Consider the following 25,265-nt stretch of genomic DNA (forward strand, 5'->3'; position numbering starts at 1 on the left):
GCAGGTAAGTATGCCCAGTGGTCTGTGATAGGATGTTAGATGGATGGGATCTGCGTTACTGCCAGAGAATTCTTTCCTGAGTGCTGGCTGTGAGTCTTGCACATGCTCAGGGTTTAGCTGATCTGCCTATTTGGGGTCAAGAAGGAATTTTCCTCCGGGACAGTTTGGCAGAGGCCCTGGAGGTTTTTCGCCTTCCTCTGCAGCATGGGGCATGGGTCACTTGCTGGGATTCTCTGCAGCTTGAGGTTCTTCAAAAATCACAATTTGAGACTTCATAACTGAGACATAGGTTAGGGATTTGTTATAGAAGTGATGGGTGGATTCTGTGGCCTGCTTTGTGCAGGAGGTCAGATTAGATGATCATATGTCCCTTTGAACACCAGTCTATGACGTAACATCACAAAACCATTCCACAAGGCATGCACCGTAAGCCAAACTTGCCCCCACTAAGTGACTGTGGGCAGTATTCTTTGCCTTCGAGTTACCCTGCAGGTGGGAAAATATGACAAACATAAGATCTTTCCTTTAACACCCCACTCCTCCTCTCCCCCTGCTGCAGCCATTCACAAGTTGGGCTGCCTGTTGGGGTTAATATGTAAGACCAGCTTTGTTATGGGTGTTCAGACAGGGAAGGAGGAGCATGTTCTTGTGTCGGTCCTTGGTGCCTCTGACTGGCCTGTTTTGGCCACGTAGGTCCATCTGCTTTCTTCTCTGCTGACCCTGTTGCTGGCTCACTTTTCTTGCTGTCTGTTGCATAGCTGTCTGATTGGAACACTCAATGCCCGTAACTGTCTGAGGTTCCATCACTTGACACAGGTCTTTGTGTATTTCATACGGTAGCACTGAAACCTTCGACTACTGCGTCAGCCCCTGATGTCTTCCTTTTTATCACTATTCCCTAACCCCTAGCCTTCTCAGCGGATTCACCTCTAGTTAATCATGAACATGAACATGATTTCTCACGTGAGTTTCTTTAGCTCCCCCTTTTCAACACTAGATGGGCATCGGTCATAATGTGTCAAGGTTTGGCTACATTGGAAATGTGCGCGCTGAGTTACAGCTGTGGTCATACCGCTGATTTGGACAGCGGCTGCGATGTGGGCCACTTTGGCATTTGCAGCGCTGTTGGGATGGTGCATTGGGGGCAGCTATCCAGCTTCAAGTGGCTGGCAACGCGCTTTTTCAAAAGAGGGGGTTGGATGTGGGAGTTGTGACACGGGCGCGATGGAGGAGCAGAGGACGAGTGGAGTTTTTGGAGCAGACACTGTGACCGCTCCCTGCTTTGCATTCGTCTATTCCCCCACCACCTCTCTTCAATCCCTCTTAATCGCAAAAAGGCTTCAGCACAGATAAGCAGTTTCTCGCTGACTCCCTCCCCACCCACTGCGTCTGTTTCTCTCTTCATAGCAAACCACTGCAGCTGTTCTTCAGCCTCCCTGCCTTGCAAGTTCTAAGGACTAGAAGATACACACAGCTTACCTTTCAATCATTTTAAAGTTTTGACCCTCTCCCCCACCCCCCTTCTTATTCACTAAATGCAATTATGCACTCCTACTAGCCTTCAGACCAATAAGCAGCTTCAACACGGACTTCCCGTATCCCTTCAAACAAACGCTGTGAACTTCCAAGCATTCCCTTCCCTCGCTACGTGGAGCAAGAGCAGGCTGTGTTTGTTTTCTTAGAGTGGTCATTAGCCGTTCTCCGGTTGTTGTTGACAGGAATTCTGGGATCCTCTTATACCTGGGACCAATACAGCGCTGTGGTGTCCACACTGGATTAAGCAGCGCGCATCACCGCGTGGCATCGCTACACCCCAATCAGACCAGGTGTACAGCCAACGCTGCAGCCAGGGAGTTGGAGCGCTGGCTGGGCTTTGTAAGTGTGTACACAGAGTGAGTTGCAGCGCTGTAACCCCTTCACCAGCGCTGCAACTCTCCAGTGTAGCCAAGCCCTAAGACTTTTTGGGCAGAGTACACACCATCAAGTAGGACTACCTGTCCCCACCCCCATCTCTTCCACTGAGATTGGCATTCCAGCCCCTGCATGGAGAATACGGTTCAGTTTAGGGTGACCTCCTCAATCAGGGCAAACTAATTACAGTTCTGCTGCCCTTTACTTACACAATAAGGATAACATTTAATTACCTCTGCACTCATTACTGAAATGATCTGTAACCCAACACCAGACAAAAGTGATACTTTGGCAAAGCAGCTCCATCATGCTGCATACCTAGGCAGAGTAGGCATATCTATACAAACAAAGCCTGATCCTGAAGTCTTTTCCCCCAGCTCAGCACCAGATGTTGGGAAGAGTTAATTCAGACCCTGCTTACGCTAGGAAGTTTGCAGAAAGTGCTAGTGCCTGGTTATTTAGTCATAAGAAAAATTAAAACCATGCAATGTCTGAACAGGCAATAATGCATTAGCTTACTTTGCACACCAGATTATGAGACCCACTCCAGACTTATTTAGCTCACCTGTAAGATGAGTTTGTAACCTGTGAAAAGTTCCAAATTAAGTATTTCTTCTTTGAGAGAAGCAGGAAAAACCAGTACATCATGGCAGTGCTTGTCCAGACAATAAGTATAACCTTCAAAATCTGACACAGATTCAACTTTTGTGAATCCCTCTTTTTTCAATTCTTTGTAAATGTCTTCAAGGCTGTTAACATATAACATGCATAACTCACAGTAATCCTGACCACTGAACATACAATGTTAATAACTAAAAATTCACTTGGAAAATCTAGATTTTTGCCATAAAAAGTATCATAAAAACAGAACTCAGAGTTAGGATTTGACATTTCAATACCAAATTTATTGATGGTGTAAACAGTTGCAGTTCAGCTGACTACAATGGACCTGCATCCATTTACACCACCAGTGAATTTGTTGCCTAGTCTCTGAATCACCCTCTTGCAGAAAGGTAATGCACGAATGAATATTAAGCAATTTCTAATTCATAATACCCAAGGTACAGTCACGCAGGTTAAGTGTCATGCAGAAAAATCTCGCATTTGTTTTAATCTACTATTGTTTATATAGTGCCATAAATTTACACTGTACATCGTAAACAGAGGGCTCAACATGACAATCTTTAGTCAGGTCAACTAACATGTATTCAACCCAAGTATAAGTTGCAGAATCATGTTCAGAGTAAGACACGTTCTCTGCCCTGAAGCTGTCAGTCTAAAATAGACAAGACAGAACATTTTAGGTAAGGAAAGTTTTATGAAGAAATTACTGGTAAGGAAAACAAAATGTGACTATGATGTCAAGTTATCCATCTTATTAGTTCTTTTAGTATTAATAAATACTAAAATTAGTATTATTTACTGACATATACATAAAGCAGCATTTAAAGGAACCTTGTCAACTAGCAAAACAATTTTTAAAAAATCAATTAAAAGTAGTTCTATGTACTATACATCACTCACAGAACCCTCCACCAATTTTTGTGGTTTTAAAATAACATTTCTGGTTTTAATATTTTTTCTCCACTTTGTTACTATGTTCAAGACCCACAAAAACAAACTGGGGAAACTGACTATGCAGGGGAAATAGTGTGAATGACTATATGCAAAAGGTATGTCTGTAGTACTGCTAGGAAAGTGCTTCTGAGCACATGCAGACAGACATGCTAGCTCTGCTCAAGATAGCATACTAAAAATAGCAGTGTAGTCAGGGTAGTACAGGCAGCGGCTTGGGCTAGCCGTTGAGTAAAAACCCACGCAGAACTCCTGAGTACATATTCAGGCACCTACCCTGGCTATATCTTCATTTTTAGTGCAATAGCTGTAGCAGAGCTAGCACGTCTGACTACCCACATTGGAACGCGGCCTTCCAGCACAGTGCAGATACACTCAAGGTGTTGTCCAATGCATCAAGTAAGTAAATTGGAAAAAAACAATAGAAAAGATATCAGAGGGGTAGCCGTGTTAGTCTGGATCTGTAAAAGCAACAAAGAATCCTGTGGCACCTTACAGACTAACAGACGTTTTGGAGCATGAGCTTTGGAGCATGAGCTTTCGTGGGTGAATATCCACTTCGTCATGCCATGTCATGTCATGCATCCGACGAAGTGGGCATTCACCCACGAATAGAAAAGATGTTTCTCCTCTAGTATCTTGTCAATTATAAGTAACACCTAAGATTACTGTATCACTAGTATGTTAAAAAAATGGCAGATGGAAGTGTGATGTTTAGGTCAATTAGGTCTGTTAAACAAACGTTTATTACAAGAAACCTATGCCTTACAAGATAATACTGTGCTGTGCAAAATTTTAAAATAAATTCATAGAAGGGCAATATACAATTTAATATGTATATTTCTAAAATGCTAAATTTTACAGATCTTACCTGCTTTTTAATGTATTTATCCAAGCATACAAAGGTAAAGCAGAAGCCCTTTGTTCCTGTTTCCGTAGCGTTTCTGGTAGAATATATTCAATTGAAAGAGCATCATGTTTGATTCGACATCTTGCTAGAGCGGCAGCCAATTTGGTCTTAAAACTACAAGTATAAAATGATAGCTTCACCCAGATTAGAAGATTATAGCTCATTATGATGATGTAACATTTATACTGCAGTAATGCACAGAGCCCACAATCATGAGTATGGTCCCATTTTGCCAGACACTGTACTAAAATGTAGTATGACACAGTCCCTGCCCCAAGGAGCTTGAAATCTAAGCCAACATGCATAGTTGAGACTATATTACTTAAGCATACAACTGACTCAAATTGAGCCATGTCTCACCCCAACCTCCTGAATTTCAGCTTCTGTTTTAAAAAAGAAAGAAAATAAGTATGTAGCTGTTCAGGTGAAAAGGGAAAACCCTGAAAAACATGATACACTTGTAACCAAAGGCAATGAAATCTGAATTTCCAAGGAGCCTGAAACAATCATTTTTAAGAAATGTTAATTGCCTCATTCATAAATGGTGTGTTAACTCTAATGCCCAATGATGATAATTTAAACATAAGAATTGATAGCTATTTCATGGCTGATCAAAGCACATAAAAAAGAAGAGGGACTAACATATTGTGAGTAATATCATTTTGGTGTCACAAGTGGATGGTACTTGGAAGTGTACCAGCATTTCTCCCCACCGTCTGATCTTTGGAACCAAAACACCAGATAGGAGGAATGGAGCTCAGCAGAGCATCTGAGTTCCAGAAAGGGAAGAACCAAACCCAGAGTCTAGTAGAACTAAGCATGTATCTGAACCCTACCCATGGGGGACAGGTAGTTCCAAAGCCTGAGGAACACAGTCTAGCAGGTATCATATTTTGAGTATCTGTACAATCTACTTTGAGCAGCATCTCATTTGGTCATCTAAACTTGAAACATGGCTCACTGATGAAGCCTGAATTCGTCTTGGCTTATGGGGTATGTCTACACTGAAATTTAAAACACACATAGTTGTCCTGTGTCAGCTGACTCGAGCTCATGAGGCACAGACTACGGAGCTGTTTAACTGCAGTGTAAACGTTCAGGCTCATGAGGTCGGCCCAGCCCAAGCCTGAACATCTACACCACGATTAAACAACCTGGTAGTCCAAGCCCCATGAGCCTGAGTCAGCTGACACAGACCAGCTGCAGGTGTTTTTAACTGCAGTGTAGACATACCCTTAAGGACTTAGTATCCCATACACTATCCAGATGCTGACCCATATGTCCACTATGCCAATTATGTGAGCCTTCACTGACCATTTGTTAAATCTTCAACCCACCACCTTCACGCTTTCTCCTATGTCACCCTTCATACATAGGAGCTCCTATAAACATTGTCCCTTTTCAAAACTCTCCTTAAAACTCTGCAATACCACAATGCCTACGAAAAATAGACAATAATTATGAATCTGGTATGCTGCAACCACTGCTTTTCATGGTGACCAGTTCTGTCTCATTGTTACCATACTTTTCCACTATTTGTTACATCAAACTATGATCTCTTGTCTTATACTTAGTACGCTCTTTAGACCAGCTGGGACAGATTTTGTTGTATTTGAAGTCTGTGGGGGGCAGGGAACTGGGTCTCCAGAGTCCCAGGCTAGCACTCTAAACTGTACTTTAGACCATCCTTCTTTCCAATTGTTGGGGTGGCAATAATGGGTTGGAGAAGAAAAATAATACTTTAAACATTTGGCATTACTTTAAATATGAGACTTAACAGATACTTTGTTCAATGTCTAATGAAAGTACCTCTAAAATAACCTAGAGGACGTATGCTATAGCAGAATGCAAGGCTGTCAGGTGTTTTACAGGGATTCCTTGGTTCTTTACCACACCATGCTCATCTTTCTGAATCTGTTTATTGAATGATGGAGTAATGTTTTTTCATATTGACTTGGTCTGAGGTTTTCTGGATTTTTCCATCAGATAAGCAACAGAAATAAGGCACTACATTTTTACTTCAAACGTATTCCATCAGCAGTTTTGACTAAATACAAGTTTAATCTTAACTTTAGGAATCCAGAAGTTTCTCTTTGAAACCAAATCATCTTTAGAGAAGCCCACTATGGCTTGAGATGAAAACAGATGTTTACAATATTTGCAATTTTAAAAACCTATTATAGGTTATATAAGTCTATATTTATGCCCACTTACAAAATTCTTATAACATATACCTGTATAGATAACGTTCTACATCTCTGACTTCTGGTATTGATTCCTCTTCATCAGAAATCTGTCGGGCTTGAAACTTTCGATCTTGGAGGTCATACAACATTACAACAATTAAACTGGTCAATTCATCTGGCTGCAATAGGAAAATAACTATTTAGAGAAACGCAAACAAAACAGGTCCTAAACATGCAAAGAGATCCACCTCCAGACCCTTACACTCACAGAAGAACTATGTCTTCATTAGGACTACACGTAAGAATCGATGTAAGTGGTTCTTTTAGCGAGATTGCTATGTATTATGGAGACTTATTTTGAATGAAAAACAGGTAGAGACATGATTTTAAGTGCCTACCTTCTCATCAATAAGACAGACTTTTATTAACTATTTTTATTGAAACACTCAAACTTTTAGTTCTCTAAGGTGAAGAAAAAACTGGTTACATTTCTTTCATTTAGAGTTTTTTTCAATTATAATTTTCCCTTCACATTTCAACTATATTTTTCTCTTTTGCAGCAGATTGCAGATATATTAGAATGGTATTCCTCTTCATCCGACTGGTAACAGAAAAGTTACAGTAGGCGGCTATAAATGTTAAATTGTTGGCAAAAGTGTTCACATTTTCCTGTTTATAAAGATCATTTTAGATGTAGAATTTGACTGTTGTACAGTCAGTAACATTCAAGGTAAGAGAAGCACACAATGCCTTTTTAATAGCTTTTCATTTTATTGTATAACATTCAAAGTGTAAGGTTTTTTTTTTAAAAAATCAGTATTGATTCAACAACTGCTACCATACGCAGGGTAGGGTGGCACTACTGCTGCCACGCTGTATCTGTTGTATGACCGTCAGTCCCCTGAACTATAAATCTAATACTATTCATGTGCACTACATTCACACGTAAGTTAAAGAGGAAGGTAAGAAATGGTATTTTTATTTTTTTTATATATATATATTATATATATAGGTATAAGTATACAAAGTATGTTAACTAGAAAAAAAAGGAATTGATCCTCACAACAAACCCATGAATTAGGGAAATATCTTTATTTTACTAATCAGCAGACTTAAGTGCAGAGATATTAAGTAGCCACGGTTTTCCAAGCTTGGATATCTGAAGTCAGCCACCTAAAATCCATATTTAGGCACCTACGTAAGTGTCCTGACTTTCAGAGGTGCACAGTACGTAAAATCAGTTTGAAGTCATTAAGTCAGGGATCCCCAACGCGGTGCCCGCAGGCTCCATGGCACCCATGGGAGCATCTAAATGCGCTTGCGTCCTGGCCGGTGGGAGCATCCGCCGAAATGCCGCCAAATTTCTGCGGCATTTCGGCGGCGATGTCTCTTGATGACGCCGCTTGCCACCAACAGGTGACGTCATCGAGAGGCGGCGCTGTCGAAATGCCGCAGAAATTCGGTGGCATTTCGGCAGGTGCTCCACCTCCGCCACGGTCCTTCGTCTGGCACCCACCAGACGAAAAGGTTGGGGACCACTGCATTAAGTCAATGAGATATGGAGATGCTTACCCCTTATTTAAGTGCCTAAATTTCACTTTAAGTGATATTATGCTAAAATTTTCAAACCTGGGCACTTAAGTCTCCTGTCTTAACCACAATACTAACTTTGCTCCTTTAAATTTCAGCTTAGCTTATTTAATATCCAGCACTGAGAATGTGAAGGTTTAGGTTTCGTAAAGTATATAGCTTTTAATACAAAACTGTAGACAAAGTTATTGATAACTTTATGAAATATTATGATAAAAAGCTAACCTCCAAGTAGGGTGACCAGAAAGCAAGTGTGAAAAATCAGGACGGGGTAGAGGGTAATAGGAGACTATATAAGAAAAAGACCCAAAATCGGGACTGTCCCTATAAAATCGGGACATCTGGTCACCATACCTCCAAGCAGCTTTCATTATTTCTTTGAATATAAACCATGAAATCTTAGAAATATAGGATTGGAATGGACCTCAAGAGGTCATCTAGTGTATCCCTGCCCACCCACATGTCACACACACAAAACTAGGATTAAATATACCTAGACCTAAAAATGCAGTGAGGAAAATTTCACCTGGGGGAGGAGGGGAGGTGGGGGCAGTGGAGAACCATCATTGAGGAGAAGGTTACTCACCTGTGCACGAACTGAGGTTCTTCTAGATGGTTGTCCCTGTGGGTTCTCCACTTTAGGTGTCTCAGTGCCCTGCGCTTGTAATCGGAGATTTGTAGCATCAGTGCCCAGGTTGGCCACGCATGTGTAGCAGCTGTCTCGCACCGCTCCGAGTGTCTACCTAATGTGCGCAGCCAACCCTCCCCCAGGTTCTTCTCTATCCCCCCAGGATCAGTGTGAAACTCCAAAGTCGGGTAGTGGCGCAACCACAGGGACAACCATCTCGAAGAACCTCAGTTACTGCACAAGTTGAATAACCTTCTCTTCTTCAAGGAGTGTCCCTGTGGGTGCCCCACTTTAGGTGACTGTTGAGCAGTGCCCCTCAGTGGAGGGAAGGGGCTTCAGAGTTGGTTCATGTACATTGGTTAACACCGAGAGTCCAAACTGAACGTCTACAGTTGATTGTTCTTCTAAAGCATAGTGTTTAGTAAAGGTACTGACTGATGCTCATGTAGCTGCTTTACCAATGTCTGTGATGGGCACCTTGTTGAGAAAGGCAACAGGTGTCGACATTGCTCTGGTGGAGTGTGTGCAAATTCCCGAGAGAGCAGGTAGATTGTTGTTTTGGTAACACAACTGGATACCTGGCGATATCCATTTGGATAGTCTTTGTTTGGATGTAGTTTGATCCTTTGATCATTCTGTTGTGGAGCTCTTGTGAAGGACATGACTCAGTAACGGGATTGGAGGGAAGCCATACAGCAGTGGAGCGTCCCATTACAGAAGGAAGGCATCGCCCTGGGAGTTGTATCCCACTTCGGCCCGAGAGCAGTACTGAGGACACTTGGCATTGTAGGCAGTAGCAGAGAGGTCTACAGTGGGGAATCCCTATTGTTTGAATATGGCTTTGAGGATTTCAGGATCCATCTCCCACTCGTGGGTTTGGGAGACGTCTCTGCTCAGTTGATTCACTGTTGCATTCTGGCGTCCAGGAAAATAGGTTGCCAGAATGTCTGTGCTGTTGGTGATGCACCATTGCCAGAGACGAACTGCTTCTGAACAGAGGGGATTGATCGAGCCCCCCTTGGCAGTTTATATAAAACATGGTTGCTAAATTGTCCATGAGACTCTTTACAGTCTTGTTGTGAATTAGAGGAAGAAAGTTCTGGCAAGTATTTTGGACTGCCCTTAACTCCAGTAAGTTTATGTGGAGATTGGATGTGACCCTGGATGGTATTGTCGCGTAAGTGTGCCCCCCAACCCAGGAGGAAAGCATCTGTGGTGATCATCACAGATAGAACTTTTTGTAGGAAGGGAACACCTGAGCAGCCATTGGTAGGGTGTGTCACCATATGAGCAAGTGCTTTACTCTGAGAGGCATCGTGCGATGTCTGTTGAGGGAGTGTCTGTGCAGACTATAGGCAGTGAGAAGACAGGCCAGTAAACATCTCATGTGGAGCCTGGCATATTTTACAACAAACTTTGCAGCGCCACGTGCCCCAAAACTTGTAAGCATATTCTGGCGAATGTTTGTGGGCTGCCTCTAACTGTTGTAATTAGATTGGTTAAGGTGAGGAAGCGTTGGGGTAATCTTGCTGTCACACTGAGACTGCCCGTATAAACTCCAACTGTTGGGTAGGTATCATAGTGGACTTCTGAAGATTTATTTGTAAGCCCAAGGCCATAAAAAGGGTTATTATTGTGTAAGTGGCATTGGTTGCTGCCTGTTGCATTGGTGCCTTTAGAAGACAGTCATCTGAACACGGAAAGATCACCACCTTCTGCCTGCGGAGGTGAGTGGCCATGTCGGCAAGAACTTTGGAAAAGACCCTTGGAGTGGTGAACAGGCCAAAAAGAAGCATTCTTTATTGGAAATGTTGTTTCCCTAGGCTGAAGTGCAGGAATCGTCTGTGTGCCAGGTGGCTGGTAACATGAAAGTAAGTGTCTTGTAGGTCAAGGGCCGAGAGTCAATCTCCTTTCTCCAATGTCGGAATTACTGTGGATAGAGTCACCATTTTGAAATGTTGTGTTTTTATGAACTTGTTGAGTTTCCATAAATCCATGATGGGCCTCCACTCCCCCCAATTTTTTTCTGAGTGAGAAAATAATGGAAATAAAATCCTCTCCCCCTCTGTTGAACTGGTACAGGTTCCACAGCACCTAACTGTAGACGGTTTATTTCCTGTTGTAACATATGCTCATGAGAGGGGTCCCTGAGGAGGGACGGGGAAGGGGAAGCGATAGGTGGAATAGAAATAAAGGGGATGGAGTAACCCTGCTGCATAACTTCCAGAACCCATTTGTCTGTAGCGATGGTCTTCCAGACTGGGTAATATGGTGACAGTCTCCAAATGGGCTGGAGAGAAGATGTAAATCCCGAATTAGGGAATGTGAGGTTCTCATGTCCTCGACCAACACTTCAAAACATTTGCCTGGAAGTAGATGGTTGAGACATGGATGGCTGATCTTGGGGTTGCCGGTGTCTAGACTGACATTGTTTGCGGCGTTGGTCATAATGTCATTGGGGGTTGAGCGTACTGGCCAGTGCGGAATTGTGGGTTGTAAAATCTGCCCTGTTTCTTTTTGTTTGGAGGGACAAATTCCGAGTTTCTTCAAGGTCTCCCATGAGTCCTTCAAGATGTGCAAGGACGCTTTAGTGTTGTCCGCAAAGAGTTTTTGGCCTTCAAAAGGTAAGTTCTTGATTGTGGCTTGAACTTCCCTCGGAAACCCGACAGATGTAGCCAGGAAGCACAATGCATGACAACGGACATAGCAATCAAACATGATGCCATGTCTGCAGAATTGAGAGAAACCTGGAGGCCATTATGGCGATAAGTGAACCCTCCGCGATGTTAGGCTTTTATTGTTCTCATTTGTAGTCTACGAGCTGTTCAACAGAAGTTGACATTTGAGAGAATAGGTTGTGTTTGTATTTGGCTAGTAAGGCCGAGTAGTTGTCTATGTGGAATTGGAGGGTAACCGATGAGTAGGCTTTCTGCCCGAAAAGGTCTAGCCTCCTCCAGTCCTTGTCATAAAGAGTAGTTCTAGATTAATGTTGCTTTCCCCTTTGATTAACCACTTTTACCACTAATGAATTTGGGGTAGGGTGAGTGAATAAAAACTCAGCTCCTTTTGTAGGCACATAATACTTCTTGTCAGATCTTTTACAAAAAGGTGGGGCTGTAGCATGTGTCTGCCAGATTATTTTTGACAGATCCATTATGGCTACATTAATAGGCCATGCAAACTTCGCTGACAGGGATGCCCGAAGTATATCTGTAAGTTTGTGCTGGATCTCTGGTAGCTCTGCTAGTGAGATGTCCAGGGATTTAGCTACTCATTTGAAGAGCTCCTGGAAGGATTTTAAATCATCCCTGGAGGTGGGGGGGGAGGGTGGCATTATTGTTTTGTCTGATGAAGATGACGAAATGTGGGTGGGTGGAATGGTATCACCCCCTGGCGCATCTTCAGGTTCCTCTACCTCCTCATCCAGCGCTTCTGAGGGGGCTGATGCAGAAGGTGAAGGGGATCAAGTTGTTCTGGATCTAAGTGGGTTGGGGGGGCCTGAGGTTTTGGGCTCTATATAATGCCCACAGGTCCCAGTATGCCCAGTTGGGTGGAAAGGTCACGGGAGGTGGTACCAATGGTGGAAGCTGCCAGCCCTGTGCATTCGTAGACATACAGTGCTGAGAGGGTCCCAGTTTACGTGAGGAATGGCGAGGAGTGTAGATCCCTGTCTCATCATCATCTCTCTCCAGCAATGAGGAAGGAGGGGCTGAGTCGAAAGGAGTAAAAACTAGGCTGGGTCCCAGTCTGGCTGGGATACCGTCAGTGCCGAATAGTAGAGTCCCTGGTGATGAGGTAACCAGGAGGTCTGCCTGCCCCTCTTCTGTTTTTCGCTGGTATCCGCCTGGGAGGTGAGGTGGGAAGGGGGACAACCAGTAAAATAAAAAAAATGTAATAAGATAAAGAAAAAGGAGAAATAAAGGAATAAGAGGCTACTAGCCGGGGGAAAAAAACAAAATAATTGAATATCTAAAGGTGTAAGGGGAGCTGCTATCGCTCCAACTCAAGCCAAAGGTGGTAGAAAAGGAACTGGGGGACAGCTGGCTGCGCATGCTAGGTAGTCACTCAGAGTGGTGTGAGACAGCTGCTGCGCATACGCGGCCAATCGGGACACGGCTACTACAAATATCCGATTATAAGCACAGGGCGCTAAGACATCTAAAGCAGAGCACCCACAGGCACACTCCTCGAAGAAGAAAGCATAGTTAAGCATTGTTCCAAATTAGTCGAAGCTCGGTTCAGTTTTATTTTGTTTTTTAAAAGAAAATATGTCCTTTTTGCCAAAGGTGTTTATTTTACTGTAGATAAGAGCACAAAGGAGCATAAGTGACAGCTCCCTGCAAGAGCCCACTTGCTTGAGAATTTTGGCCTTAAGGAAAGTTTAATTTAGTCTTCAGTTTTGAATGTAATCGGGGAGGTGCTGTTATTTTGTTTAAGAGGAAGTGCATGACTTCTTGGAGTCAGGGTACTTTTCTTGCAGAGGAGATGAGCAAAAGAATAATAGCTGTCCAGCCCTCTCAGGAGAATTTGTCCTCGGTGAAAAAGACATCCTCGAGCATATCATTGCAGAAAGGAATTTTCTTCCCTTACTCTATGTTAAGTGTTACTTTGTCCGGAGAAAGTGTCCTAATTTAAAACAATTTTTATATTTATTTATAATACCTCTCATTTCAAATATTTCATCTGATGATCTTCCAGTGCTTTACAAGCATTAGTTAATTCTGCCTTATCATCATAATTTTACTGATGAAGCAGCAGACTGTAGCCAATATTTTCAGGAGTGTCCTCTAATTTTTGTAGGCAGCTGGAGCTCTGGGCTCAGTACCTTTTGAAGTCAATGAAAATGTATGCACTAAATACTTTGAAAATCGGACCCTAGCTACCTCAAAGCAGGCATTCATGTTTAGTAGACATTTCTGGAAACAGTGTTAGCTGAGATTTCCTGATCAGTTTCTGAAGGAAACCTGATCCTTGAAACAAAGGAGTCCAGCTACCTGGTAAGAATGGGGCGGGGTGGGGGGGTTGTGAATCCTCTCTGAATTCCCTGTCTCTAATACAGAAAGATTTCCTAACCTATCCTGCCTTGTGTTGCCAAGTATGTTCTTTCCCATGTGCTTTCCCAGCTCTGCACAGATAGCTAGTTCAAAAGACCACGATAGTACTATGCAGCGTGGTTGAGTGCTGAAGGCTGGCATGGTGTTGCCTTGGTAGCACTGTTTAGGCTGCTCAGTGCTTCTGCCCTTGAAGCTTCAATGTTATTAGTAGATAGCACAGCATGTTAGTTTAGCAGATTTTGATGTTATTCATAAAGAAAGACCACAGGCATGGCTCAGTGACAAAGGCACTCGACCCGGTTTATTGCCCTCTAGACACTGTCTCAGCGTTCTAGCTCCGTGGTTACTGGTACACTGACAAGTGCCTAGTAGCAAGAAATGGCTCAGGTCGGCAGCAGGAGTTTTTGCCATCCCCTAGGTTATGCAAAGAGTTAAGGCAAAGTACCAGTACTTATTAGGCTAAAACAAACAACTAACATACACAATATACTCACCTCTTTACATATTTCATGACCTCTGTTTGCTATCTTCCCTTGTTCCTGATATCTTGCGGAGGGGTGGAGGGGAGATCCCTATTCATTAGGGATTACTACAAGAATCTAAAGGTGGGTAAAGAACTGGTTTAAAAGGAGACTACAGTGGGTTATACTAAAAAGTGAACTATCAAGCTGGAAGGGAATTACCCATTAATCCTCATGAATTGGTCTTGGGACTAATCTTATTTAAGATTTTCATAAATGATCTTAGCATAGAAAGTGGGTGTGTGCTAATAAAAATCTGTGCCAATATGGACGAGAGCCAGAATATCATAAAGAAGATGTGGATGACCTTGAAAACCAGACTAATAGATATAGGATGAAATGTAATAGTGCAAAGTGAGAGATCACACACTTAGGGACTAACAACAAGAATTTTTGCTATAAGCTGGGGACTTACCAGTTGAAAGTAACAGAGAAGGAAGACCTGGGTGTACTGGTAGATCACAGCATGACTATGAACCACCAATGTGATGTGGCCATGAAAAAGATTAATGCAACCCTAGAATACATCAGGCGAGGTACTTCCAATAGAGCCAGGGATGTGGTTTACCATTCTACAAGGCACTGTTGAGACCTCATCTTTGTACCTGTTCCAGTATTCCAGAACGGCTATGATGATGATCAGAGGAATGGAAAACCTACCTTACAAAAGAAGAATCAAGGAGTTTGGCTTGTTTAGCCTAACAAAATGAAGGTTGAGGGAAGATATGATTGCTCTCTGTGACAAAACAGCCAAATACCAAGGAGGGAGAGAAGTTATTTAAGTTAAGAGCCAATGTTGATAAGAACAAATGGATATAAACTGGCCATCAACAAGTTTAGGCTTGAAATTAGATGAAGATTTCTATCAGACGAGTGAAGTTCTGGAACAGTCTTCCAAGGGGAGCAGTGGGTGGGGAACACTTAACTGGCTTCAAGATTGAGCTTGATCAATTTTTGGAAAGGACAGTATGATGAGACTGCGTGTGGCTCACTTGTGACTGCTACTAGCAAATATCCCCAACGGCCAGCGATAGGATTCTAGAAGGGCAGGGTTCTGAGTTACTGCAGTGAATTCTTTCCCAGGTGTGTCTCTAGTGAACCTTGCCAACGAGCTCAGGGTCCAGATGATCACCATATTTGAGATCAGGAAGGAATTTCCTACCAGGGCAGATTGGCATAGACCCCGAGGTGCAGGGGTTCACCTTCCTCTGCAGCATGGGATACAGGTTACTTGTAGGTTTCACCTAGAGTAAATGGTGGACTCTCTAACTTGAAGTCTTCAGTAACTCAGCCAGAGGTTATGAATCTATTACAAGGGTCGGTGGGTGATGTTTTCTAGCCTGCAACATGGAGGAGGTCAGACAAGATGATTACGATGGTCCCTTCTGGCCTTTAAGTCTTTGAGGGCTAAAGAAGAGTTTTAGCCAGCTCCTGATCCTGGGCTGCTTTGGGGACTGGAGACACTCCTGAAGTAACAAGCAGCCCTGGTGGCCTGTGTAAGTCACAGCAGCCTCCTCAAGCTGCCATATGGGCTGCTGCACTGATGGAATCTCTGCAGCACTCCATGCTGCAGCCACAGCCTACATACACTGCTCTGGCCCTACACATCACAGCTTGAGTTGGGGTGCACCAAAGACAGCCTATGGCTGTCTTCCGCTGTCCTCTGTGATCCAGGGAAATCCTCCTCTTTAAATTGCTCTGCCCTTATATTTTACAAAAAGAGGCCACAACAAGGATGGGAATGTTATCCTGAGTCCTCATCTCTAAACATTGCCTTTCCAGAAAAGGTTTGAAATTGACTGAAGTAACAACATGAGGGAAGTTTCTGCTGAGCCTCCCCCTTCTTGAGGAGCAAACAGAAGACTCCAGAATTTCTTTAGCTGTCAGAATTTCCACACCATTAGTGCTACTAAATTAATTCAAAATTCAGAGTATAATAAACTTCAGAATATTTTCAAACTCCTTAGTTTAAGTATTCCCTTTCACATTTTGGCTATTCAAAGTTGTCAAACCCTTACAAACACTTGAAGCATGGCTACAAAAGGCAAGCATAAATGGCTGAGTCTTCCGTATGAGTGGGTTCCTTTGTACAACTATTTTTCTGTTCTATGCATTTATAATACCCCTCTCCTCCCTCCCCCCCCAGCTGAAAATTTAGCCCGGTGAATTAACAGGTCTAAATTGTATGAAGCTTCAAAATGTAAAATAAGATTTAAAAGTACTTCAGTATCCTTCAGAATGAAAAAGATGCAAGATACATATAATAATGAACTGCATTATAAAGTAGATTACTTTCTAACAGGAAGTTACTTACTATTGACTGACATGGGTAAAAGCAGCTATCTAACAATATATTTTCAAGTAGATCTTGATCTGAGAGAGAAGAAAATACTGGTTAAATATATTTGTACAATACTGTAAAGTTTGTAGTATAAGTCAATAAAATTCACAACCAAAGCAAAGATTGAAAAATAAATTAATAGATTAAAGATGCAGTAAATTGTTAAAATCTGATATTGCTTAAAGTACAAATTTAACGGCAAAAAGTAAAATATCAAGGTAGCTGAATTTAGATCTGCCATTCATGTCAGAGTATTATAATTTCAGTGCAAAACATTTTAAAATGTACATTAGGTTTCTTAAATGCTTGAATTTATAAATATATTAAAGTTACATAGGTGTCTTGATCCCTCAAGTATTTCAATATAGCTATTTCTACTTTATAGACTTCCCAATAGTGGCTCCCTAAAGCAAAGATGCCTGTCTGCCATATACACTATTAGTTATAGAAGTAGGGACGGCTTAAGTTCTCTCCCCCTTCTGGAGACATAAGGTGAAATCCTGGCCCCACTGAAGTCAATGGCAAAATTGACATCATTGGCAACAATGGGGCCAGAATTTCACTCATCTTTTGAGGAACCCTGGAAATGAGAATGGTAGATGACATTCCCAGTTCTAGGACACAGCATTCACTAATGCTGCTTCAGACTTTTTTCTTTCAGAGCACTTACAAGGATTTTCTTCTGAAGAAAATAGGTTTATATTACTGCACTGTACCTGGATATTACTTTTAAAAAAAACACATACCTGCCATGGAGAGAATACCTTTTCTTGGTACCTTTGACTCAACTAAATCCACAATAGTATTTAGTTACAGAATGGTATGCATGACTATTAAAGACTTCTATGCCCATAAAGGAGAGGCAGCATGAACTAGTGCCCACACTTATTCAAACGTGTCGCTACTGCAAGGTTGTTTGACATCACTAAGTGGCTTCAGACAGCTTTGCCCACTGTTGCACTTGCCCTCATCAGAAAAGCAAATGAAAGGACAAGAAAGCCCTGCCTCCTGCTGCTAGATCTACGAACCTCACTTCACACTGGGAAAATTGCTGCACTTGCTAATTTACAATAAAGTAGACTGTTCAGTTCTGGCGCCCTTACATTAAGTAATACTTTATTGAAGAATTCTGTTCATACTGTGCCATGATTCATTTATTCACTCTTAAATAACAGGTGTACAGTTGGAAGATTAAAAAGACTTCCTAATTTCTGCTGCCATCCCTCCGTTTTTCTTCTATAGAGGTATATTTTTGGGGTGGTAGCAGGGGGAAAAGAGGAAGAGAGGACATTCTCCAAGATACAGTAGTATTCTTAGCTAGTGAGAAAACTATCCAGTCTAGTTTGGAACCATAAAATGATTCAGCTAAAATTGTACTCACAGTATATAAGGGCATGCAGTGACAGATGTCTCAGGAGACAAGTATTCAGGATAATACAACATTTACCTTAAACATACCAAATAAAAAAAATATCCAACCAAATGCAACCTGTGTCTCGTAACCCAGCATAACCAAAGAGTGAGGAGAATTACTGCTGGGGGATTAAATAATTAATGAGCCATGCATATTTTTAATTTTTTGCACAGAAAAAAAGCTTCTGCCGAAACATTGCTACAGTTCCATCTTTTGCCCACCAGAGGGCACTGTGACACAAGAACAGCAGCAGCTCCCAGCAGAAAACTTCAGTGGTGCCCTCTTTTGCCCACCAGAGGGTACTGTGGCAATAGAACACAGCAGCAGCTCCCAGTCAACTAGGGAAGAGAAATATCCTGCCTTCTTCGCAGCACCTGCCAAACAAGGTCAGGAGATGGGGGCTGATAAGGGCTAGTGGAGGAGGACAAACTGGTGCAGAGGCAGAATGGAATTGGAGGCGTAGGGCCACAGGGGGAGGGAGGTGCATGGTCACATGGTGATGGGGGAAGAAGTGCAGAGCTACATAGGGCCAGGGAGTGGCTGAGTGGGGGCACAGAGACACATGGGGACACAGGGAAGGGGTGCAGGGCCACATGGTGATGGGAGGAGTGGGTGTCTAAATGAGGGTGGAGGGACACATGTGGAGAGGGGATGCAAGGACACATGGGGATGCAGGAACACAAGGGAACAGGGGCAGATATGCCTGACTGAATGGGAGAAACTAGGGGTCAGCCAGGGTCTGCATGGGGGAAGCTCCCTAACAATCCCTCCCCGCCCTGCCCCCAAAATTTGTTCCATACTTTTCCCACCCATACCCAACAACTCTCCAGGTTCACACCCAGGCTCCTTCCCAGCAATTTACTTCTGTCTCCCTCAGTTCCTCCATTACCCCTAACTCCCCCAAGCCTTTGCACTGATTCTAAGGGGTGCAGGAAATATGGTTCTGTATTGTAGTTTAAATGAATTACTCAGAGTTCTGTATTAATATGCATAGTTAGGAATCTATCTGTCAAAGAACATTTCCTGAATCTTTTTTGTTGTTTGTATTAGACATACTTGCTCACAGGTATTTTAAAATAAATGACCAAAAATAATTGAAACTGGTGAGATTATATTGTGTTATTTTGACAAATAAAATTGGAGAATTTTAAAATATTGTGCTCAAAATTTTTAATTGTTTGGTGCAGAATTCCCCCAGGAGTACAAGAATGGTTTAGAGCCACTGTTTGTTTTGATGAATACCCTTCACTTGATTTCAGTAGCAAAGGGACAAGATGAGGTGTAATTATTTTCTCATCTCACAGGTAATGCTGCGAGTATGTCACAGAGGTCACGGATTCCGTGACTTTCCCTGTCCTTCGTGACTTTTGCAGTGTTTGGTACTGGCTCACTGGCTGCCCGAGCCAGGCAGCCCTTGGGCCAGCAGCAGCAGTTTGGGTGTATGGGAGAGGGCTCAGGATTAGGAGAAGGGGTTGGGGGCTGCAGGAGGTACTTACCTTGGGGTGGGGAGCTCCTGGTTCCCACTGGCATGGCCCCTCTGCAGCTCCTAGGTGGCTGAGGGGTCTTCATGCTGCCAGTGCCTGCAAGCCCCGCCCCCACACCTCCCATTGGCGGTGGTTCCTGGCCAATAGGAGCTGTGGCAGCTGGCGCTTGTGGCGGGAGCAGCGGAGCCCTGCCTTGCCCCTGTCTCCGCCACCTAGGAGCTGCAGGGACACAGAGTCGGGTAGGAAGCCCTGCCAGCCCCGCCAAACCCCAATACCCATACCAGCCGTGCACCATGGAAGGTAGGTCTCGAATTAATCTGTTTTATGATTTAAATATTAAGCACTTCAGTAAGTAAGTCATCAATCATTTTGCTTTTGTTTGGCTTCTTCTTCAGGGTCAAGGCATCTGGTGTCAGATTTGCTGCTTGTCATTTTTTGCTGCTTCAGTGAAAGGTTGGGGGCTAAGTCTCTTCCTTCCATGACTTAATCTGCTTGCTAGTCTCCTCCACTGAAATGATTGCAGTTCAGACCTCTGACTCACAATTTAGGACTAGCAGACATCTACTTATTGCAGAAAACAGCACACTATCTTTGGCTTGCATGTTAGTTTGGGCAGAAGGATTGTGCCCAATGCAGGCACAACATCACTGAAAGCACTGCTATAGCACATGCACAAATGACTTCAGCTCTATCTTTTTAAAGGGCTTTGCTTGTCTGGGCCAGCCAAGCTCTGCTAACCAGATTGGAAGAGAAGAGGAATTGGCTCCGCCTCTTCTGGATGGATGGCCAAATCCAAGGGGATAAACTTCCTTTACCCCTATTTTCTACCTTGCCCACTCCATTAACATCCATGCAATGCAACTCACAATTTAACCCTTGGTTATACATAAGGCAGTGAAGAACAATTCAGTTTTCTGAATTTTTCAGCAAGCAATTTCCATTGTTAGTAATCTTGAGTGGGCTTAATTTCACATTTAGTGCATGAGACTTTTGAGAAGAAGATTGCCAGAAAATAGCCTTAAGATGTTCTCAGCTATATTTAGTGTTCATTGCATTTTCTGGTGCTCTGTTCCCCTCACCACTAAAAATTATTTTTGTTCCTACATTAGAAGCAACACTGCATCAACAAGAATAGAGTAACAGTTTCTTAGCCTTCTTTTAGATTCAGAGCTGGATGAAAGATGCCTATGCTACATCTTTCAGATGCAAAGGTCACAACAGCAGCAGGGAGAAGGAATGCACTTCTATTTCTTCTCAAATTTCTACTGTTTAGCTACTATATCCTCTGAATTTTACCCAACAAAAGTTTCTTAGCATTTGGTCAGGAACAATTATTCTTTTCTATTTGATCCAGGGAAACCTGATGTCACCACATATTTTAGGTAGTTCCCATGGATACTAAATGGTTTCTCATTTTTTATACTCACTTTTGTGATGCAGTCATACTGAACTAAATCCTGCAAAGTGCTGAGCCTGCCACCATCTACTGTTAAAAACCCACAAAAGATGCCAGTGCTCAGTGTCTCTCCCTCATGAGTCTATTTCTGGAGTGAGTACAGACACAAAACGTAACTCTTTGTCCTTGCAATGGCCAAAAGGTAAGTGTTTCAGTGGACTAGCATGATAAGGTGGATCAGGTAATATCTTTTACTTGACCAACTTCTGTTGGTCATTTGTTCGGTCTCTAAAGTTTCTAAAGAGAAATGCCATGTTTGCCAGTTTAGCCATTGTTAATTTTTTCCTCTTTTCTACTCAGTTTTCTTTTGGAAAGATTTCTCTCTTTCCTGGAGTCTAGTTATCTGGGACTTCGGCATTTTTGTTTCTTCAGTCACAAAAAAGGAGTGAAATTACATTTGAAAGTATAATTAGAGGACACAGCAGAAATGTCAGCTGTAAACTGGGAAGTTACTGCTACAAGCCAGCAAACGCTGAACAAAACTAGTTGACACTATTTACAAGTGGCCAAACAATATGAATACTTGAACTCCATGTTGGTGAGGATGCAGCATTAATTTATTCTTATGTTTATGAGACTGTCCATTTTATTTTATTTTCCCTCTTACTGACAGGATGGTTTTGGAGGATTCCTCTAATGAAATATTCACAGGTCTATTTTTCAGCCTCTATTTTTTAATGCACATTAATTTGATGTAGTGTATTTCAAACTGATAGTTTCTTTAAGCTATTGTCTGTTCTTGGGGGCAGGGTGAGGGGCTTGTTACCTTGCATATCTATGAGCATAAGGTAGCAAAACTAGCGAGATCTTGAGCAAGGAGCAGTAGCAATTGCTCAGTCAGATGCCACTCTCTCAGTCCTGCTGGTGGTCTAAAGGTAATCTAGTCTAGAGCAGTTCTTCACAGAGCTAGCCAATCAACCTTGTATGACCCTGTCATCAAGATAAGGAATGTACCCTACCACACTGTTTGATAAGGTTTGGCACATAGTAGCCAGCTGTGTTCTCACAGGGCTAGGTATGATAGAAGGCAGTGTGGAGACAAAGGCTGTCTGTAGTCCTAGCCTCCATTCAATGACCCCTTCATCCCAGCTCTGCATATTTTGAAGGTCAAATCTCATGCTACTCCCCAGGAGCCAAATCTTGCCCCTTCCTACCACATTGAAGAAGAACCCATAAATCAACTTCTCAGTTCAAAATCAGTAGCCCTATTCCCATGAAGGAATAACAGATGAGGGGCAGAATCAGATTCTTAATTTGGATGACTGATTCAGTTAATAATGGTCAATTTAGCATGTTCAGTTTGCATGGGGAATAAAATGTATTTATTTATTTATTGCTGAAATGGACAGAATTCACACTTTTTCCTTTATAGGAAACCAGACCAAAACCTTAAATAATGAAAACTAAGTACTTTGTTTAACGTTGTCTTGCTTTGTAACAAGAATTTGTACAATATTCACAAACAGTTTAACAGATTAAAAAAAAGGGTTTCCTCCAAAGCACTTGGACATGGCTGATCAAATATACACATTGGCTGTCTCATAAATACAGCTGCCCACCTTGCTTCCCAATACACTGTCTACAATCAGCCATCAATTTCAACAGTCCTGGGTTGCTAGTTAATTTAAAACTAATCTCCACATAATCCCAGATTCACAGGCTAGCACCCTAACTACTGAACCATCCTTCCTGCCCATCAATAAATATGATCATATCGATATACATGACCTAAATACTTCATGTAGTTTTGTATATTTTCTGCACTGCATCATTTCTGCTAGCAATACAGGGAAAGAGTTTCTACTTACATTTCAGAGCACTAAACGCCAGTTCATAGGATGAGCGCTGGGAACATTCATCTTTAAAATCTGGTAGGGATGGCTTTAGTTCATTACCATACCTTACCAATATTTTATCCTGAGGCTTTTCATTACGAATGCCTTGGAAAATTTTAGCTGCATTTATGTATACAGAGTCTTGATAGCCATTGTTCTCAATAAGACTTGTTGTACTCTTTTCAACAGGCTCTCTCTTATTTGAAATTGCCATTTCCCTGAAATTTGAGATGTCACTTGACAACATCAAGTTACTTTTGGAACTTGGCATTCTTTCCCTGTTGCTTTGTCAGCACAATAAAATTTGACAAATCAGAATCCCACTGTCTCTGCAAAAACAAGAAAAAAATGTATTAAAATTAAGTAAAAAATCAGTTTTCAGTTTCATTAAAGTGTTTCTCTTCATTTTTATGGTTTTTAATGGAAATGCTTAAAAATTTCTGATCTAAGCTCCAATTCTGTGCTTAACTTTGACACACTCAACTTTATCCAATGTGAAAGTCAAAATGTTATTTCATGTATTTTTTTAAAATACAAAGTTACTTTTATAAATATATAAATGCAGACAAATTACCTTATAATAACCATGGTTCTTTGAAATATATTGTCCACGTGGATTCCATCATCTACCCTCATACGTTGCTTCTACAGAGTCCTAGTCCTGTGAAATTTCTATTGGTGAAGGAACTGAGAGATGGCTGGGCCCACTCCCCCCTTCGCATCATGGGATGGGGTGTGCAAGGGCACTCAGGGGGTAAGTGTGGTCCCTATGGACACTGGTAGCTAAAATGGATCTTGTGCAGCTGTGGCTCATGCACACCCAAGATCTGCTTTAGCTAGCAGTTTCCATAGGGACCACACCTGCACGATAAGGATATGTCTACCCAGCAATGTAAGCCCCGGCTCCAGTCTTGGCTCAAGCCTAACCCTGCTTGGTGTGTGGATGCAATTGTGTTAACCTAGGGTTCGAACCTAGGGTCCCAGGACCCTACATGGTCCAAATACTTGTTAAGCTGGAACCTAGGATCTGAGCCCTATTGCTTTCTTGTGTGCACACAGCCCTGGCTTGACTCAGGTCCCAGAAGTTCTCTGTATGTATTTCAAAGTTTTGGGGGGCAACTTCCTTAATCCTCCCTATGTCGACAATCTATGCTACAGTCAATGGGAAGCTACACCTCCCCTTTGCAAATGGGAGCAGCTCATACCATGCCTGCAGTCCAGTGTTTAGTAGACAATCAGAGAGCCTGCAGGGTTTTCAATTGAGACTGATCAGAAGAAGCTTTTTGCAGAGAGCTACTTCCTGGTCACAAGAGCACAGACAGATTTTAGTGCATGCTCCTTGGGTGCCCCTGCACACACAGCCCCAGGGAGGGGGCAGAAAGTGGAGCAAGGATTAAGTAACTGCTCTGCAGGTATGGACAGCAGTAGCGCTCCCAGCCCAGCACAGCTGGGGGAAGATGACCCCCAATACCCCAGCTTCTCCTCCTCCCTGCAGGGGCATTCCCTCCATCCCCATTCTGCTCACTGGCTCCCCCTGTCCTCCCTAGGGCTGCACGCACAGGGGGACCTAGGTAGCATGCACTGTCTGAGCGGCAAGTGGGAGCCAGCCCCAAAACCTCCCTGCAGCCTCCTACAGCATTGGCTCCAGCTCCTCTTCATTGAGTGCTGAGCTTGCCCAGAGCAGAGAGCAAAGCGACAGGTGAGAGGCGATCCCCAACATTCTGGCAGCCAGGAGCTGTTTCTCTCCCAGCTGTGCTGAACCAGGAGCTATGTCGCGTCCCCTCCCTACAGGGCAATTGCTTGTTCTTGCTCCATTTTCTGCCTCATGCTCCTGGAGCTCCCCACCCTTCCTGGGGCTGCATGTGCAGAGGCAGCCAGGCAGTGTGCACTGTGAGGGTAGTGAGTGGGAGCCAGCCTTATAGCTTCCCCACAGCCTCCCAGGTTCCCCTTATTCCTGTACACAATTGAGCTCAGAAGAAGCCCTATTCAATCTCTTTAATAGAGAGAGAGACGGGCTGCTTTTCAGTTAATTTCTCTAGTCCAACAGTTATTCTTAGTCCTATTATCTGACTTCCTATAATACTAGGACTATCTTATATTTATATTTGTCTGAATTAAGTATTTTCAAGTTTACTGGGGGGGAAATGAATTTCTTTCACCAATAAAAGTCTCCTTGTACCATTAAGACTGAGGCTTATATTCCTGGACAAAAGCCACCTCTGTAGCTCCCCAACATGGTGTCTAGCAGTATTATCATTTATATTTTGCTTAGGAAACTGTGTGAGCAGTAATGTTTTCCCACAGTGCAACACCTTCATAAGGTTAGAGTGTTGACACAAGGCAGAAGAGGGCGAGGGGAA

The 25,265-nt window shown here is 42.8% G+C and overlaps 1 protein-coding gene across 1 annotated transcript in view; it reads right to left on the minus strand.

Annotated features, from left to right (window-relative positions):
- The window catches only part of NSUN7 (NOP2/Sun RNA methyltransferase family member 7), a 56,134-nt gene extending 32,904 nt beyond the window's left edge, over positions 1-23,230 (minus strand). Inside the window, exons 1-5 of the mRNA XM_075066503.1 lie at positions 22,879-23,230; positions 16,690-16,748; positions 6,631-6,761; positions 4,358-4,510; positions 2,477-2,660 (exon numbers count right to left, since the gene is read on the minus strand). Of these exons, the coding sequence (XP_074922604.1) occupies positions 2,477-2,660; positions 4,358-4,510; positions 6,631-6,761; positions 16,690-16,748; positions 22,879-23,176 (825 nt within the window). The 5' untranslated portion in view covers positions 23,177-23,230. The remainder of the gene's footprint in view (positions 1-2,476; positions 2,661-4,357; positions 4,511-6,630; positions 6,762-16,689; positions 16,749-22,878) is intronic.
- Positions 23,231-25,265: the final 2,035 nt, after the last annotated feature.

Source organism: Chelonoidis abingdonii, chromosome 5 (genome assembly GCF_003597395.2).
Source record: "Chelonoidis abingdonii isolate Lonesome George chromosome 5, CheloAbing_2.0, whole genome shotgun sequence".
Taxonomy (NCBI): domain Eukaryota; kingdom Metazoa; phylum Chordata; order Testudines; family Testudinidae; genus Chelonoidis; species Chelonoidis abingdonii.